The 18,573-nt window shown below is 38.3% G+C and overlaps 1 protein-coding gene and 1 pseudogene across 1 annotated transcript in view; both read right to left on the bottom strand.

Moving 5' to 3' along the window:
• The window catches only part of MAP4K3 (mitogen-activated protein kinase kinase kinase kinase 3), a 192,940-nt gene that overhangs the window by 79,794 nt on the left and 94,573 nt on the right, over positions 1–18,573 (bottom strand). The window contains exon 7 of the mRNA XM_029938550.1: positions 5,070–5,134. Within this exon, the coding sequence (XP_029794410.1) occupies positions 5,070–5,134 (65 nt within the window). The remainder of the gene's footprint in view (positions 1–5,069; positions 5,135–18,573) is intronic.
• Positions 8,974–9,119, bottom strand: LOC115290997 (annotated as a pseudogene).

The following is an 18,573-nucleotide window of genomic DNA, read 5'->3' as shown; positions in this document are numbered from 1 at the left end:
TGTAAGCCCACTCTCATTCAGTAAGATGGGCATCCTTTAGATTTCTATTTGCACAGTATGGCAAACAGTGTGAATCCCCTGCAAATAACACCTAATGACAGAAAGGAATATTTTAAATAATCATTTAAATGCCTATCTAAGTTTGTAAACAGTAAGAGACTTTCCCAGGGGCCAAAAACAAAGAGGAAATGAAAATCAGAATGGCCAAAGTGTGAAATATTCTAGCTGTCTCTAAGGGAAAGGCCAACCTTGGTAAGCTGGGGCTTTGGTTGTCCCCCTCCAGGAACACGGAAGAAAAGGCCCCAGGGTCTGCGGAGGCAGAGTTCAGATAAATATCCTCACATAGCCAGAACTCTCAAAGGGCTACGTCCTCACTTTAAATGGGCAGCCAAACACAAGGAGAAGACTAGGGGTTTTGTGTCATGGCCCGGGGTCTGGACTGGGAAAAGTCTCTTCTGGTGCTGTCACCCCAGGCTTCTTTGTCACTCAGGTTTAGGGTTCAAAGACTGGATACACTGAGGTCTTGGGGTCACAGGAAAAAAAAGCCACCGTGGAAGGACACACTCTCAAAAGCCATGGGGATTCCCACTGATGATGATCTCAGAATTCAAAATTATTAAGTAAATGAGAAAGCAATTCACCATAAATGATATAAAAGACTGTAGAAAATTGTTAACAATATTAAACAGAAAGAAAAACGTTCAAAAAATAGAGGAAAAATGCATTATGTTGGCACAATAAAAGGTTCTAATGTTAGTTCTTCAAAGAAAAAGTAAAGCGGAGAGAAGAAATTCATAAAAAATGTAAATTCAAAATGTATCCCCTCCCCCCTACACACCTGTGGTGGTTTAAAATATATCCACGAATTCTTTGATATTTCCCCCTCAAGAAAGAACTTAAGTCCTTTCCTGAGTACGGGCTGGACAGAAGCGACCTCCTTCTCAAGAACGAAGTATGGTGGGAGGGACAGTATACAAGTCCTGTGACTCCACCATAAAGGCCGGGTGGCCTCCGCTTGCTCTCTGGGGTCCATCACTTGCTGGGGGGGGGGGGGGAGCCAGGCACCATGTCATGAGGACACTCACACTGTCCCATGGCTAGATCCACAGAGCCAAAAACTGAGACCTGCCAACAGCCATCAAGGAACTGAAGCGGTCTGCCAGCAACCACGTTCAGTGAACCCACCTGACAGAAAATTCTCCAGCCCTGCTCAGATAACTGCAGGCCCCGCGAACAGCCAGGCTGCGGCCTCATGACAGAACTCGGGCTGGACTTGCCCAATGAAGCCTTTCTTGAATTCCTGACCCTCAGAAACTGTGACACAATGTTTGCTGTTTTAAGCTGCCAAATTTGGGGACCATTTGTTATACAGCAATAGAGAACTAATATAGTTCCCCCTTTTAAGATTTACATTTTAGAAGTCATATGGAGTAATGGAATTAAGAGCTGTAAAACAAAATATAAAAATTGGTTTAATGATACTTTAGAAAGCAGAAATAATAGTGGGGGGAAAAAGCAGGCTTTACCCAAAAAAGGGGGACGTTCTTTGCAAACTTTGTATGACAGATCAAAATATGGTTTGTGTATGCCAATAAAAAAATGCAAAACCCCAAAAGCATTACGGTTATTAGAAAAGAAGGACTTTCTCTTTCACTAGATAAGGTAACTCAAATGATTACACTACTCCCACAGAAGAACTGTAATAGCGAGGGGAGAAGAGAGAGAGAAAGCCGGGTGCTGTGTGAGCAGACAGCTCTGCACACCAGCCGCAGAGGGGCGCACACGCTGCCCTGAGGGGGGCATCTGGTAGGGGTCAGGGTGTAGTCAAGAGTGAACAGAGAGAGACAGGGTCTGGGATTTTTTGTACAAGCACATAAATCCCTCATATGTACCTTGGAAAATACCCAAGGCATTGCAAACTTATCATTTCTCCCATTGACCCAGGTGCTGATCAGTATAAATAAAATCAATATTAACAAATTCCTATTACTTTGGTACTTCCAACATCTGGTTGAAATGGAATGACAACAATCATGACAAAACTATTTCTGGTCTTTTTGCTTCTTCTTCTTTTAAAATATTTATTCATGTTTGAGAGAGAGACAGAGCACAAGTGGAGCAGAGAGAGAGGGAGACACAGAACCTGAAGTAGGCTCCAGGCTCTGAGCTGTCAGCACAGAGCCCTACACGGGCCTCGACCTCACAAAAAGCAAAACCGTGATCTGCACTGAAGTCGGACACTGAATCGACTGAGCCACCCAAGCGCCCCTTGGTCTTCTTGCTTCTTCTCAGTGAAGAAAGCAGAACCAGATGCTTAAGACCAAGCATACATATCTGGTGGAATTACTTAACCATCTGAGAAAGACCGATGAAAGGTATGCTTAAAAACTAAAGTAAAAGAGTGAATGAAAAATTACAAGAGAATAAGACACAAATATAAAATGAGGGGAGGGGCGCCTGGCTGGCTCCATAGGTTGAGTGTCTGATTTTAGCGCAGGTCATGATCTCGTGCTTCATGAGTTCTGGCCCAGAGCCAGAATCTGCTTTAGATTCCATGTTTCCCTTTCTCTCTGCCCCTCCCCATGCTCTTTCTCAAAAATAAATAAAAACATTAAAAAATTTTTTTTAAATGAAGGGAGACTTGAAATAGAACCAATAATTTCTAGAAATGAAAAATGTCACAAAACTTAAAACTTAATGGATGTACTAATCACAGCTATAAAATCAGTATACTGTAAAACAGTTTTAAGTATCCTCAGTGCCCTACTGAGGGATTATAAAGTACAAACGATGAGGTTGAGTTTAAGAGATACAGAGAAGATCTAAGGTATATCTAACTGAAATTTTTTAGAAGCAGAGATCAGAGAGACTGAGGTAGAAGAGATTTTAAGAGAGAATAACTGGCAATTGTCCAGGCTTGATGAATAAATGAGATCCTCGGAGGTAAGTACTTCAAGTCCTAAGCAAAAAGAGTAAATGTAAATCCATATGTAGATACTAAAACACGATAAATTAAGAGAAAAAAAATCTTAAAACCAATTAGAAAAAGGTTGCCTGAAAAGGATCATTGTGTAGGGAGAGAAGATACAATAGAAAAACTATTCAAAGTAGAAGACAACGCTGACAGCAAATATTTGTTATGCCACTTAAGCGATGATCGAAGGGTGAGGGTCAAACCCTGAGGGCTCACCACTACAGGAACTAGCTGACAGAACTTTAAGACGAAGGAAATTAAATGAGTAGTGTGAGAAAAAATAGTAGATAAATTAGTCCAAATTAAGACAAAAAAAGGGAAATAGCTTTTTGACTTTAAAAGATAGAAATCACAAGCTTCCAGAAATACTGTGTGTTCTACATGCAAAATAATGCCAAATATTTCTCAATTTTCACTGTATCTTTGAAATCAAAATGTCAATAAAAAAATTTCTCACATATAAGGAACAGCCATACTTAATAAAAAATAGTCTCAGAAAAGAAAAAACTTTTTATAAAGCAGAAATGGTCTCCTGTTCTTCCATCTGGCTTTCCAGTCTCTCGGGATCTGACCCCACCCCCCAAATACACACCCCCACACCAGTAAGAGTGATCTCACCTGTCACACCTTCACCAACACTGTACTGCTGTTTCATCTCCTACAATGTACCTGTACCTCTTCTTTCTACCCGAAGTTTATGTATCAATTCAAAACCCATTTTCTTCAGTAAGCCTTCAAAAACAATTCCAGAAAATCTATCATTTCCTTTTTCCTATTCCAATTTAGCAGTACCTTAAAATACTAGTAGGTCAATCTTTATGGTAAATCTATATTAAGAAGATATAGTAAAAGTGAAGTGAGATGGACGCAGTAAAATTCCTACCCAAATAGTCTTTTAACCTCTGTTTTATTACAATCAGCCCTCTAAACTACTTAAGAGGCCCTAATAGGAAAATCTGAGCCAAAATCCTGTATAAAGAAAAATGAAGACCTTTTCCAAAACATTTTCTCATAAACCTGACATCTCACTTATTAAGACATTATTGCATATTAATCCTTAAAAAGCACATCTCTAGTAAAAGAATAAACCTCCTCTGCAGCTTGTGACAATAACCCATTAACAGAACCAGAACAAGACAGGGAGAGAAAGAAAAGATAGTAAACACTATTATTTTACTTTGCAAGTCTTTCTTCCATATTCCACTGAAGTCTCAATAAAAAACATTGTAGTAATTTTTAATATCCCAGAATCTAGTATTTAAAAAAAAGTAAACAGGGGCGCCTGGGTGGCTCAGTCAGTTAAGTGTCCGGCTTTGGCTCAGGTCATGATCTCATGATTCATGGGTTCGAGCCCTGCGTCCGGCTCTGTGCTGACAGCTAACTCAGAGCCTGGATGGAGCCTGCTTCAGATTCTGTATCTTCCTCTCTCTCTGACCCTCCCCTGCTCGCACTGTCTCTCTTGGTCTCTCAAAAATAAATAAAAAACATAATAAATAAATAAATAAACATTTAATTGATGCTTCTTGAATACAGAAGAGCAAATCAATTACCTCAGTATTAATATTACTCATGTATTAACTAGATATTCTTTGGGCTTAGTGTTAACCATCAAGGCCTTTTTGCAAGCTTGAGTTTGAAATTTTGAAATTATATAGAATATGCTGGGGTTTTTTTAAATAATGTTTATTTATTTATTTTGAGAGAGAGGGAGAGGCAGCGTGAGCAGAGGTGAGGGTGAGAGAGGGAAAGAGCATTCCAAGCAGGCTCCATGCTGTCAGCACAGAGCCCCCACGGAGGGCTCGATCCCACAAACCCTGAGATCATGGCCTGAGCTGAAATCCAGAGCTGGATGCTTAACCAACTGAGCCACCCATGCCCCTTGAAACTATATATAAAATGCATTTAGAATTAGCAAGTAATTCAACTGTATATAATTTTGTAACTTATAAAGCAAAAGCATATGTATTTTATTCTTTTATGTATCTAAATAATAAAAAAACATTAATATTCTTTCCTGAAAACATTATTGCTTTATATATAATAACTATATTTTAAGAAATTCTACTTAAACTCTATAAAACATAACTTGTCTTACCATGATAAATATCCTGTAAAGAACCACCTCCACAAAACTCCATGCATATCCAAAGTTTATCTCGCCTATAAAGAGAATATAAGCATGTATCACATTTTCAGGATTAAAATTATCTGAAGTAACAACTATTTTAAGGTTGTTGAAAACCACATAAATGCAATGTGCTAAGTAAGAAAAAAGCTAATCTCTATTAATAAAATAATATAATGTGTTGTTATTAATCAATCCAAAGTTTTAATCCTTAAAAGACCATTTGTAGGATATAAAAATGTCAGGCATATCCAAATGAGAGTAAATTCCCTTTAGTTAAAAGATTTCCTTTCCCACCTCAGTTTACCTATCTACTCCAAGATAGTAATATAAAAGTTAAATGTTAATTAAAATGCTCAGACCAGAAACTCTGCAGAAGATTCATCACAGAATGGCAATATGTCTCAAAACATATCACACTAATAGTGTTATCATCAACAAAACAGACAAAATGTAAACCTCACATCTAGATTCAACAAAGGTCTTTCCAAAACAATCTGTTAAAAAATTTATCACTCACCTGTCTTTATATAGCATTTCTCTCTCACACTCACTTAAGATATCATAATCATAGTCACAAGAGAAATAATTAGCAAAGATTTAATAGTTTATTCCTTGTTCAATCATTCACTACTTCATCTCAAAATGTACCAGGAAATATACTATTCTCAAGGGGGAGAGATGAAATAGAAAGTCTCAGAACCTAGCAAGATCAGTTGAATGCAGAAGATTCGACCTTAATATGTCTGTCTCTCTCATCACTGCATTCACAGTGCCTACAAGAGCCAGCAAATGAATATTTCATAAATGAATGAATACAAGAGTGACTGAAAGAACGAACAAATGGATTAGATTGAGTCAGCAAACTATGGCCACTGGGCCAAATCTAGCCTACTGTCTGTCTGATTTGTACATCCCAGGAACTAAGAACAGTTTATGTTTACACACACACATGCACACACATGTCTATGTATACATATGTTTTAATTTAAATTTAAGTTACTTAACATACAGTGGTGTCTTGGCCTCAGGAGTAGAAACTAGTGATTCATCTCTTACACAGGACACCAAGTGCTTATCCCAACAAGTGCCCTCCTTAATGCTCGTCATCTGTTTAACCCATCCCCTACCCACAGACCGTTCAGCAATCCTGTTTGTTCTCTGTATTTAAGAGTCTCCTATGATTTTCCTCCCTCTCTGTTTCTTTTTTCCTTTTCCTTCCCTTCCCCTATGTTTGTCTGTTAAGTTTCTCAAATTCCACATGAGTGAAATCATGTATTTGTCTTCCTCTGATTTATTTTGCTTAGCATAATACACTCTACTTCCAACCACGTTGTTAAAAATGGCAAGATTTCATTCTTTTTGATTGCCGAGTAACATTCCATTATGTGTATATATATATATATATGTGTGTGTGTATGTGTATATATACATATACACATACATATATATAGATATACCCATACATATATATATATGCACATACATACTCACACACACCACACCTTCTTTATCCATTTATCAGCCAATGGACATTTGAACTCTTTCCATACTTTGGCTATTGCTGACAGCACTGCTATAAACACTGGGGTGCATGTGCTCCTTGAAATCAGCATTTTTATGTCCTTTAGATAAATACTGAGTAGTGCAATTGCTGGGTTGTAGGGTAGTTCTATTTTTAATTTTTTGAGGAACCTCCATACTGTTTTCCAGAGCGCTGTACCAGTCTGCAGTCCCACCAACAATGCAAAAGGGTTCCCCTTTCTCCTTGTCCTTGCCAACATCTGGTGTTGCCTGAGTTGACAATTTTAGCCATTCTGACAAGCGTGAGGTGGTATCTCATTGTGATTTTGATTCGTATTTCCCTGATGGGTGGTGGTGAGCATCTTTTCCTGTATCTGTTAGGCACCTGGATGTCCTCTTTGGAAAAGTGTCAATTCATGTCTTTTGCCCATTTCTTCACTGGATTATTTTTCTGGGTGTTGAGTTTGATAAGTTCTTTATAGATTTGTCATCTGCAAATATCTTCTCCCATTCTGTTGGTTGCCTTTTAGTTTTGTTGATTGTTTCCTTTGCTGTGAAGAAGCTTTCTATCTTGATGAGGTCCTAGTAGTTCATGTTTACTTTTACTTCCCTTGCCTCTGGAGACATGTCAAGTAAGAAGTTGCTGCGGCTGAGGTCAAAGAGGTTGCTGCCTGTTTTCTCTGTAGATTCTGAAGGTTTCCTGTCTCACATTTAGGTCTTTCATCCATTTCAAATTAATTTTTGTGAATGGGTAAGAAGGTGGCCAGTTTCATTCTTCTATATGTCGCTGTCTAGTTCTTCCAGCACCATTTCCTGAAGTGATTGTCTTTTTTCCGTTGAATACTCTTTCCTGCTTGTTTTTATATTTTTAAATGGTTGGGGGCAAAAATCAAAAGAATTTTTCTCGACACATGACAATTACATGAAGTTCAAATTTTAATGTCCATTTAAAGTTTGATTGAAACACAGTGACACTCACTTATGGCTACTTTTGGACTAAAGCACCATAATTGAGTAGCTGTGACAGAGAGAAACAGACATGGTCCTTTACAGAAAAGGTGTGCTGATCCCTGGATTAGACTGTAATTTGATTAAGTACATAATCCAAGCATGAATAATGTTCTATGAGAACCCAGAGGTAAGAATGCCTAGGAAAGTCCAGGAAAATTTTTAGGGAGGAGATATCATTTGTTGTGTCTTGAAGTTAAAGTAGGAATTCATCACCGAGAGATAGGGAAGCGGCCTGCTCAGAGAATGAAAACTTGGAAGAAGATCCCACATGTGAAAGACTGTGGGTAATTTAGTGAGTCAAACACAGACTACCTGAAGAGATGATGGCAAGAAAGGAAGCTAGAACAGGTGGGGTGACACTGTAAAACAATGCTTGGTTTGTAAACTCAGTTTAGTTACCTTCATCTGGATGGTCTCTCCTTTGTCAATGTCCTGTAAAATGTGGCATCCAGAATCAAGTACTATTCTAAGTGGTGCATAAAAAGTGGAGTTATAATCAGGCGTAGATCACACATGAGTGGACTACAAGGTGAGCGGACTTGTTGAGTGTGAGGGGCTATAGAGCACATCCAGCATGAGGATCAATACACAGTGAAAAAATACCATGATTTTAGAGGCAAAGCTGAAATAGTGAATACCAGAAGAAGAAATCTGAAGTCACTCTAGTAGCTAAAATTCATAGGTGGTCAATAGACCAATGAAAACTGAGGCATGACAGCAGATGGTCAAGTATGAGCCAGCTGCCCCGTTGGTCTCGATTTAAAAACTCTCAGAATAGATGCCCAGGGCTGGCAGGTGTGGGTCTTATCAAAGGATGAAGGCACTGATGGCTGGTGATTGTTACACATGAAGAAGTCTAACTACCCCTGAGAACCCACAATTATCTCCTTTGAGTATTTATATTTCTATTAACTTGGCTAAAGGCTATCTTCAGGTTCTTAGCAACTACTCTAAAAAACTCTGAGGTGCAGTTCAAAGTTAACTAAAATCTCTGGGTTTTTTTCATGTTAAAAAGGAGTCAAATGATTCCAGCTTCATGTTTATCTGGTTCATTAGAACTATGTATAGGATGTTGTCCTTACTTGTTAAATCTCATTCTTTAAAAAAAAAAGTAGTCTTGATTCACATACTTTTGTTTCTGATACATCCTATTACCTCTCCACTGTTTTGCTTAAATTACTTCAGCACAGACAGTATGACACACATTTCTAATTGTGAACACCCCTCTGTGCCACTCCCCACACACCCCAGAGCGGTGGACTGGAAAGATCCTCAGTAGGCGTCTACCTTCCAGAGGCAGCTACGACAGAGGATCCCCGCCCCTCCCGCCCCCCGCCACCAGGAGAAAGCGGGAACACAGTCTCCCATTACCACAAATTATGTGGTCAATTTTCTCACATTTGGGGAAAATCGCAGGGGTCAGCACTTCTGGAGTGCAATGAAGGGCTTTGCTTTTAAGCTATTTTGATCGGTATAAGTGAGTGTATTAAGGAGCTTAAGGAATTTTAGAAACAGTTTCCTCACTGATGACATAAATGCTACTCTATGTAGATTGCTTAGAATTACCCTTTGGCACCTCTCTGCCTTTGCTTAAACTGAGGGCTAATGGCAAGACCACCAACCAATCAACTTTGGAATGCTGCTCAGGCTCCAATACGTTATGTGTATATGCAAGATACCATAGCCTGTCCTCTCTAGTTAGGTTGAATCCTTCCTCTAAGAACAGTGATTCCCTAAGTGTGGTCTGGGGGCCCCTGAGAACCTTTCAGGGGGCCAGCAGGATCAAGCCATCTTCATAGAAACACCAAAAAGTATTTTTTCCTTTGTACTCTCAGGAGAAGCGAGAGGAGTTTTCCAGAAACAACACAAAGCGTGTTGGTGATGTCGTGCCTCTGACAGCGACCGCAATATGTGCTTATGTATTCTTGCTCCAATGTCTTGTTTTAATTTCTAATACAGTAAATATCAATAGGTATAACCCACATAAACAAAAGCTCTTTGTGGTACTCAATAATTCTTAAGAGTATAAAATAAAAGGGGTTTTAATAGCCAAATGTTTGGGAACCACTGCTCTAAAATATTCTCACATCTGTCCCAAATGAATCTTTCATGTAAAACACCTGTCCCAAGCATGTACAGGACAGGTAGTAGGGGCTTCTTACACATCTTACAAAAACTGGGCAAATGGTTGTTTTGGGGTCTGCTCAGGGGATAAAGTAACATGTAAATGACTTAGAAAAGGACCCAGAATATAAACCCAATAAATGTCAGCTATTTTCTACTCCTTTTGTTATGATTCACCTTGTAGTCTATTTTTGTAATTCACCTTAAGTTACTCCTGGAACTCAACAAAGATAGAAATACATAAAATTGGCTAAGAGGAGCACCTGGATGTCTCAGCTGCTTAAGCATTGAACTTCAGCTCAGGTCACGATCTCATGGTTTGTGAGTTTGAGCCCCACACTGGGCTCTCCGCTGTCACAGCAGAGCCTGCTTTGTATCCTCTGTCCCCCCTTTCTGCCCCTCTCCTGCTCATGTTCGTTCTCTCTCAAAAATAAACAAACATTTAAAAAGAGAGAGAAAGATGGAATTGATGACAGGACTTCTTACTAAAGTCACACTGATCACCACTTTTCTTGTAAGTGCTTACTAATTATCTGATGAATAATTTATTCTAGAGGTTTGCTGGGGGCTGATAATGGACATCAAGGTTAACAGTCTATTTTCTAGAAATTTCCTTTTCCTTTCCTTTGCAAATTGGTCATTTTTCATTTCATCACTAATCTTTTGGTACCTCTATTTGTCAAAAGACACTCACTGATAGTGGATAACAATCCCACCTGATAACTTTTCACTGCAGTAGGATATAATTTTTATATAAGCCTCAGAGCCCAGATCCATTTAAAGCATCTAGCTGCTCTATAATTAACTCATCTATTGCTTGCTTCAATCCCTTCTTCATAATGATTTTTCTACCCTTTACAATTTGAAAACAATTCTCCTCCACAAATAAAATGGACAAAGGGAATGAGTTGTCTGCTTTCTTACATATTTCAGTATTACACCATCCTCTATTTGATGCTGGTCTACCCCTCTTCCCAATCCTACTTAAAACAATTTTCTAGTCATTCTATGTAAAATTACTTTCCAAACTTACAAAGGAAAATAAATCAGGATTTAAAAATATATATATACTTTACTTTTTAAGATGTCTAAAATACTTTACCTTTATAACATTCTATTTAGTTAAGTCTGTTATTATCAAAAAGGATGAATATTCAGAGTCTTTTAAAAAGGACTTCCATCTGTTTCTTGAATGTCCTTCTTGCGAAGACTAATCTGCATGTTTTTGGTCATTCACCAAGCCATCTGTCTAATAGGAAAGGACTTGAGTCAATCGGCCCCTTTCATACAGGCCAATAAATTCTAAAATCTTTGTTTCTAGATATCGGAACTGAAACAATTAACCACCAAGGTAAATACTCAAAGTAGCACTATAAATTTTCTTGTAATTCTTTTCTCTTATTCTATAAAATTGTCTTTCTGTCTTACAAGGAATAAAAAAATAAAGGGAGGGAAATTTTAATCTTCTAGTTCAATGTTTACTAGAGCATATGGGAATTAACATTCTCGTAATATTTCAGTGAACTGAAAATCTTATAATTTCTAAAACATACTTTATCTTCCCATGCTTTGTTTTCTTTTTAATTTTTTAAGTCTTTATTTATTTTGGTGGGGGGACAGATTGGGAGCTGGGGAGGAAGAGAGAGAGAGAGGGAGACACGGTATCTGAAGCAGGCTCCAGGTCTGAGACATCAGCACAGAGCCCGATGCAGGGCTCAAACTCATGAACTGCGAGGTCATGACCTGAGCTGAAGTTGGGATGCTTAACTGACTGAGCCACCCAGGCGCCCCAATCCTTCCACATTTTGTAACATATCACAGTCTTAAAACTGATTAAACAATGTAGAATTATTTATACGTTTTATCCAAATATAACATAATTTAAAAAGAAAAATAAAATGTGAACAAGATCACCAAGAATCCACAGCTCAAGAATGTCTGCTAGAAACTGGCATACCGAATCATTCTCCCGGGGAAGTGACAGCTGGCCATGCTCCAATACTCCAGTCCCCTGATCCCTGGACTTAACTGTGGGTTACCCTGCTGAACAAAACATTTGCTAATAACTACTCCACTATATTCAGCAAAATAATTCAACTCCTAACCATAACTGTCGATGTGAAAAGTAAAAAGTTTAATAACTGCTAATTGTTTTAATACAGGATAACTTGATTCAATATGAATTGAATTTAAAATGTCTCAGTACATTTTTAAACAGACATGCAAAAATTACTGCATTCCAAAAGGTTATATGTAATTCATCTATCTACTTCCCCTTTAACAATGAAGGACATTTCTGTACTCGGGGATATAAGCTGACCTATTCCTCTATAATTATACCCAACAACCCCCAGTTTGACCTACTAATTTCCAAAGAATGGGTGAGTAGACAGCAATCCTATGTGAAGTATGCTTCCCATTAAAAAAAAATCAATATATAGTTAAACCAGTTTTAGGAATGTCACATACTGTAGTCTTTTCTTGGAAATTAACAATGCCACAGATATGTTAAAGGCTCTGAGAAATCCTGCAGTGAGGCAGGGGTAGTTGGGAGAAGGGAAGGAGGAAAAGGTGAAGAGAGGAGAAGGAAGGGAAGGAAGAAAGGAAGAATTAAGATGGAGGAAGTTAGGAAGTGGAGCAAAGGTAGCAGGAGGAATGGGATAAAAAAAAAGTAGAGGAGTGAGAGAAGAAGAAGAAATAAAACTTTTAAAATTTCATTTGTTCAGTACCTCCCCAAATTATTTTTTCCATAGACTCGTTTTCAAATCACATATTAGCATCCTTCAGAAGTAATGTTGCTAGAAAATACCCCAACAATTCTGGTACAAGGACATATCTCATAAGGGAGTTCCACCAAATTGTCTGCCTAGAGCAGTGGCTCTCAACTGGGAGTGATTTTGTCTCCAAAGGCATATTTGCCTGGTCAAAGACATTTGGGTTGTCATAACTGGAGAGATGCTACTGGCATCTAGTCGAGGCCAGGACATCGCTAACTTCCTACACAGGATTTGAAAAAACTGCTATCAGGGCACCTGGGTGGCTCAGTCGGTTAAGTGTCCGGCTTCAGCTCAGGTCACAATCTCACAGTTCGTGAGTTTGAGCCCCGCATCTGGCTCTGTGCTGACAGCTAGCTAAGAGACTGGAGCCTGCTTTAGATTCTGTGTCTCCCTCTCTCTCTGACCCTCCCCTGCTCATGCTGTCTCTCTCTCTATCTCTCAAAAATAAATAAAAAACATAAAACAAATTTTTTAAAAGAAAAAACGTGCTATTACTTCGATTCCTGTTGCACTTCAAGGAAACAAATGTTTGTATTAATATAACTAGAAAACTAAAGAAATAGGAACATTGAGTGGAAAACTGGTGAAATCAATAGAAGTACCTTAGTTTGGCTAATAATATTGTACCGATGTTGATTTCTCAGTTTTGACAAAGGTACCATGGTTATGTAAGATGTTAGCCTTAGGGAATACTGAGAGAACTCCTTGTACTACCCTTGCAACTTTTATGTAAATCTAATACATTCCAAAATTAAAAGTTTCCTTTTTAAAAAAAAGAGGGTAGCTAGGTATAAATTAAAATGAACTTAACTATAATCTTTATTTCCATAGAGTAAGTATTCAAATAAGCATTTCCAGTTATTATGATCCTGTGATTTTCCTCCCCAGTCCCGTCTTTAGCTCTAGAAAAAAATTTCTTCCAGTTTCTATATGACTCAAGGGACTACCCTCTCTTTCCCGGATTACTGTAATAAATGTATTACAATAAAACGAACATCACTCGTGTCTCAATGCCCTACACATCAGGTCCATCAGCCACAGAATACTCTTGTGTTAAAACCTTTAACAAGTACACTCAATACCTACAGGTCCTAAATAAGGGATAAGAGGTTCTTTTTTTTTTTTTTTTTTTTTTTTGCCAAATCTCCATGGCCTTACCTACTGCAACTACACATTTTTCCTTTAAGCTCTAGAATGAAACTATTAGTTGTCTCCTGAGTACTTCATGATATTTTCATGCATGCGTTTCCTTTGCCAGAAATTACAAGTTTCTACACATATACATATGCTACAGTAAAAGCCTATGTTTATGATTTTAACACCCAACATTTAGGAGTCATGTCATTCACACAGCTTTCTCTGATGCCCTTACTCTGACAAAATCAGATTTTCTACCATCCTTATCACTTTGAGTCTTGCGTGGAAATTATTATTGCACCTAACACATTATGTTGCAATTATGTGCTCCTGTGTATTTCTTCTATTAGATTATAAACTCCTTAAAGGCAAGGACTATGTTTTATCTGTTTTTTACATATCTAGAACCCAATACAGCACTCTATACCTCCTAAGAGATGTAAAAACACTTTGTTGATGGTCGTGATTTACAAATATGTTATTATCATATGATAAATTATGCTCATCAAAACTAGTATTCTTGATTTCAAAGGTTTAAAATCTCTAATACCAATTAACATTTTTTACTGTATGGATCTATCTAGTTTATCTTTTGAGATGCATTTGCTGTTTTTCAACCTCAACTTTAAGAGTTCAAACTGGAAAGAACTGTCTCAATTTTCTTAATATATTATGAAAGGATATGCTGGGCTAGGAATGCTTAGAAGGAACCTAAAGAGTCATTATTTACTTGAAAGAAGCAATAGTTAAGCTCTACTAGGAATAAAGAATAGGCCTATCATTACTTAACTCTGCTGTTTCATAAACACACAAATATACAGATAAAAATCTACACCAAACCAGGATTGTTTACTTTTCTAAACTTCAGAGAGATGTTTTGTCCATCCAGTTCTTGTTGTACAGTATATGTACTTAATAAACACAGACTTTTAATGATATTGAAGAGAGAAGTGGAGAATGCCCCATTAAGAATAACGGTTGGTGGCAATGTAAACTGGTGCAGCCGCTCTGGAAAACAGGGTGGAGGTTCCTCAGAAAACTATCCATAGAAGTCTCCTATGACCCAGCAATAGCACTGCTAGGGATCTACCCAAGGGATACAGAAGTGCTGATGCATAGGAGCACATGTACCCCAATGTTCATAGCAGCCCTTTCAACAATAGCTAAGTCATGGCAAGAGGCTAAATGTCCATCAACTGATGAATGGATCAAGAAGATGTGGTATATATATACAATGGAGTACTACATGGCAATGAGAAAGAATGAAATATGGCCATTTGTAGCAAAGTGGATGGACTTCGAGGGTGTCATGCTAAGTGAAATAAGTCAGGTGGAGAAGGGCAGATACCATATGTTTGCACTCATAGGTCTAACAGGAGAAACCTAACAGGGGACCATGGGTAGTGGAACGGGGGTGGGGAGTGGGGGGTGGGGAAGAGTTAGGGAGAGGGAGGGAGGCAAATCACGAGAGACTTTTGAATACTGAAAACAAACTGAGGGCTGAAGGGGGAGGGGGGAAGGGGAAGGAGGGTGATGGTCATGGAGAGGGGCACTTGTGGGGAAGAACACTGGGTGTTAAATGGAAACCAACTTGGTAATAAACTATTTAAAAATTTAAAAAAAAGAATAACATATGATGCTCTGTTTTTCAGGAGCTCCGTTTCTGCATTTCTTCAGGAAATGAGGGCGGCTACTGTTATAAAACAGGCTTCTGAGCTTAATTATATGCTGGTCATCTATTCAGTAAATTCATAGGATAAGTCTGATTCCCTGAAGGGGAAATTTATTAATGGTAAAACTACATTAGCTCAATTTATTCATTTTTTTGGTCTAAATTTGTTATAATAGGCTATAATGGCCAATAAGATAGAAGAAAGTAAGTTGCTAGAAACAGTACATATTTTAAGGGATTTGTATCAAGTTCAAAAACATAAGTGCCTTGCCTCTTGTAAAATCATTCAGTAATGAGAAGAAATCCAAGAAACCATGATCCCTTCAACAATAAATGTGGTCTTCCTGGGCTGAGTAGTATGGTCCACCAAAAAGACAGCCAACTAGGTATCTGCACAAACCTGGTACCTGGTTTAAGTCCAACACCAACACTGAGCAGCTGGATGACCTAACGAAGTCATTGACCCAGGACCCCTGTTTCTCATCAGTAAACAGAGTGGGCCTCGTGACGAAATCTCTTAGTCCCTTCCAGCACTAACTTACTCCCTGCAAGTCTAATCATTTGTATTCCGGAATCCAAATTTGACTGAGTCTGGATTTTAATTAGGGAAGAAGGGAAAAATCTCTAGAGAAAAAAAGAGCTAGAGAAGAGAAAATTAATTGCTAGTCCATGTTATACTACCATTTGCTCTTCTATCACCGTCATCAGCTATGGAAGGTACAGAATAAAATCATCTACTTAAACCAGTGTTTCTTACGTTAGATCATACAACTCCAAACTAACTCAGATAGCTCTACTGAAAAAAATGACTCTAATTTTGTCTGTTTTATTTTGGTTTTTGGGCAATTTTGCTCTTTGTATTCTTATATTTGGATTAAAAGCACCCCTTTAAAAATTTCATCTAGCTATACACAAAACATAAATTTGTGCACTTGCTATATGTATTTTATGCTTCAACAAAAAGTGTACTTTATAGAAGATATTCAAGGGGCGCCTGGGTGGCTCAGTTAGTTAAGTGTCCTCCAGCTCTTGATTTTGGCTCAGGTCATGATCTCACTCTCCTGAGACAGAGCCCCGTGTCTGGCTCTGCGCTGAAAGTATGGAGCCTGCTTGGGGTTCTCTCTCTGACCCTCCCTGCCCCCCATCTCTCTCTCTCAAAATAAATAAATAAAATTCAAAAAGAAAAGATATTCAAAATATAGTCAGAATACATATTTCCTACAATCTTAAAGTAAATACAATTTTTGCTAAGCATAATCTAACTGGCTCTCTCCTATACCATGTCTAGAAATGAAGGTTAATGGACATGTTACTAAAGAGTTGCATTATTTTGCCGCAAGCCAAATACAAGATTTATAAACAACACTGGATACAAACTCAAAAGGAATTCACCTTTTGGGGGTAACAAGAACAAATGTTTTGCTGTTAACCTGTGTGGGAAGACACAGACAGTCAAATGTCCAGTTTAGTTTAGTGTTAGGTTTTGGGGGAGTGGAGGGGGGGAAACCTGGGGGAGCGGGGGTGGAAGTTTATTTGGTCAGCTCTTTTGGCAAGGAAGCAGAAGTGTTAAGCCAAAAGTCATGTGATCCATGAACACAACATTACAGAAAGAACGTAGAACCCTACTGTCAATAACTTGAAATTAAATTGTAAACTAATTACTTGATGTTGAACTCCCTCAAGCATCTTATTTGTAAAATAGAAGTAGTATCTACCATAGAGTAATACTGGTAATAGTGTTGCTGAAAAATAGTGTTGCTCATTTGATAATGAGACAGCTAAGTAGTATTAATAGTAATAGCAGCAATAGTAGTATTTTATTTTAATTACTATTCTTAACACTACATGTATTTGTTCATTGTCTTCATAGCTATCACATCATGTATCTATTATTATTATTATTCCTAGTTTACAGATGAGGAAACGGAGGCTCAGAGTAGCTAAGTAATTTGCTGTGAGCCACACAGGTAATAAATGATGGAGTCAGGACTCAGCCAACCCAAACAATCTGACTCCAGAACTCTTAACCACCAAATGTGCTACTGTCTCGATGGCACAAAGACCAAGGCTGCCATATGAATGAATGGGGCTACCCCTGAATAACAGGTTAGGCTTTGAATGGTCCCACAGAAGACTCAGACCATGTTTGAGAAAAACTCTTAGATCAAAGACCTGTTTGTGCTTGGGGGAAAAAATATTTTGTGATATTTCTCCCAAACGAGTATTAAGTAGGTCATTTTGTTAGAAGCAACAACAGTAATAAAACAAATTGTTCTGAAGTGATGATTTTAACATACTAGCAGCAATCGGTTATTTTTATCACAAACTTAACTGAGTTTAAGAGACTATTTCTTTGACCTGATACAGTAATTGTCTGTGCTGAATTAAAGCAGAAATTGTTTTAGGTTATTGTTTGAACCACACACCATTAAAGTGGTTTTAAACTGGCCCACTCAAAATATATAATAGTCATTGACCTGGTAGTAGTATCTGTCCCTACATTAACTCAAGTCTCCATTAAACCAACTCTTCAGCCTTAATGAAGGCGGGGCAATCAAAACTGTTCAAGAATGGTTAGACTCAAGAAGGGCTGGTTTGGTTGGCTTTTCGAGAGCTGGAAAGAAGAGTGGGCAGAACTGTCCTGTCTTGCGTGTGCTGTGCCAGCATCAGAAGAGAAGGCTTTTCTTACACCTGGTCACCTGACAATGGAGGCTGCAACAAGCGAGCCCCCACCTATCCTACATACATCCATCAGAATAAAACGCTAAGAGGTTTCTTAATACGTAAGGTAGAGAACATTCTTTAATCCTCCTTATGGAAGGAACCCTAAAAACACGTCGGTCACAGAGTTCAACTCACAACTGCACAGAGAAGTAAATGGAAAAACGGGATCTGACCTTGAGGTCAACCTCTGGACTATACCCTGGGGAACCCGGTGCGGTCTTGCCAAACCAGAGCAAGAGGCCGCAAATCCACAGTCTAAGTTTGCTTTACGACCTGGGCAAGTTAGTGAAGTTAGAAAGTTAGTGAAATAATGATAGCTCCTAGTCCTTTGGACAAAATGAAGGGAAGGGATGATACAATACCCTGAGCTGGAAGCACAAAAGAAGGAAAAAGTTTCTAATAAAAACCTAGCAGTTAGAGATGTTCCTGACTTTCTAAATACATCCAAGTCTGGAAGTAAGCGGCAAGAGAATGGCATATTTAGATCTCTGATCTACGACACGAA

Source organism: Suricata suricatta, chromosome 4, assembly GCF_006229205.1.
Source record: "Suricata suricatta isolate VVHF042 chromosome 4, meerkat_22Aug2017_6uvM2_HiC, whole genome shotgun sequence".
Lineage (NCBI taxonomy): Eukaryota > Metazoa > Chordata > Mammalia > Carnivora > Herpestidae > Suricata > Suricata suricatta.
The sequence above is the reverse complement of the archived record's forward strand: the minus strand, read 5'-3'. Positions and strand labels throughout refer to the sequence as shown.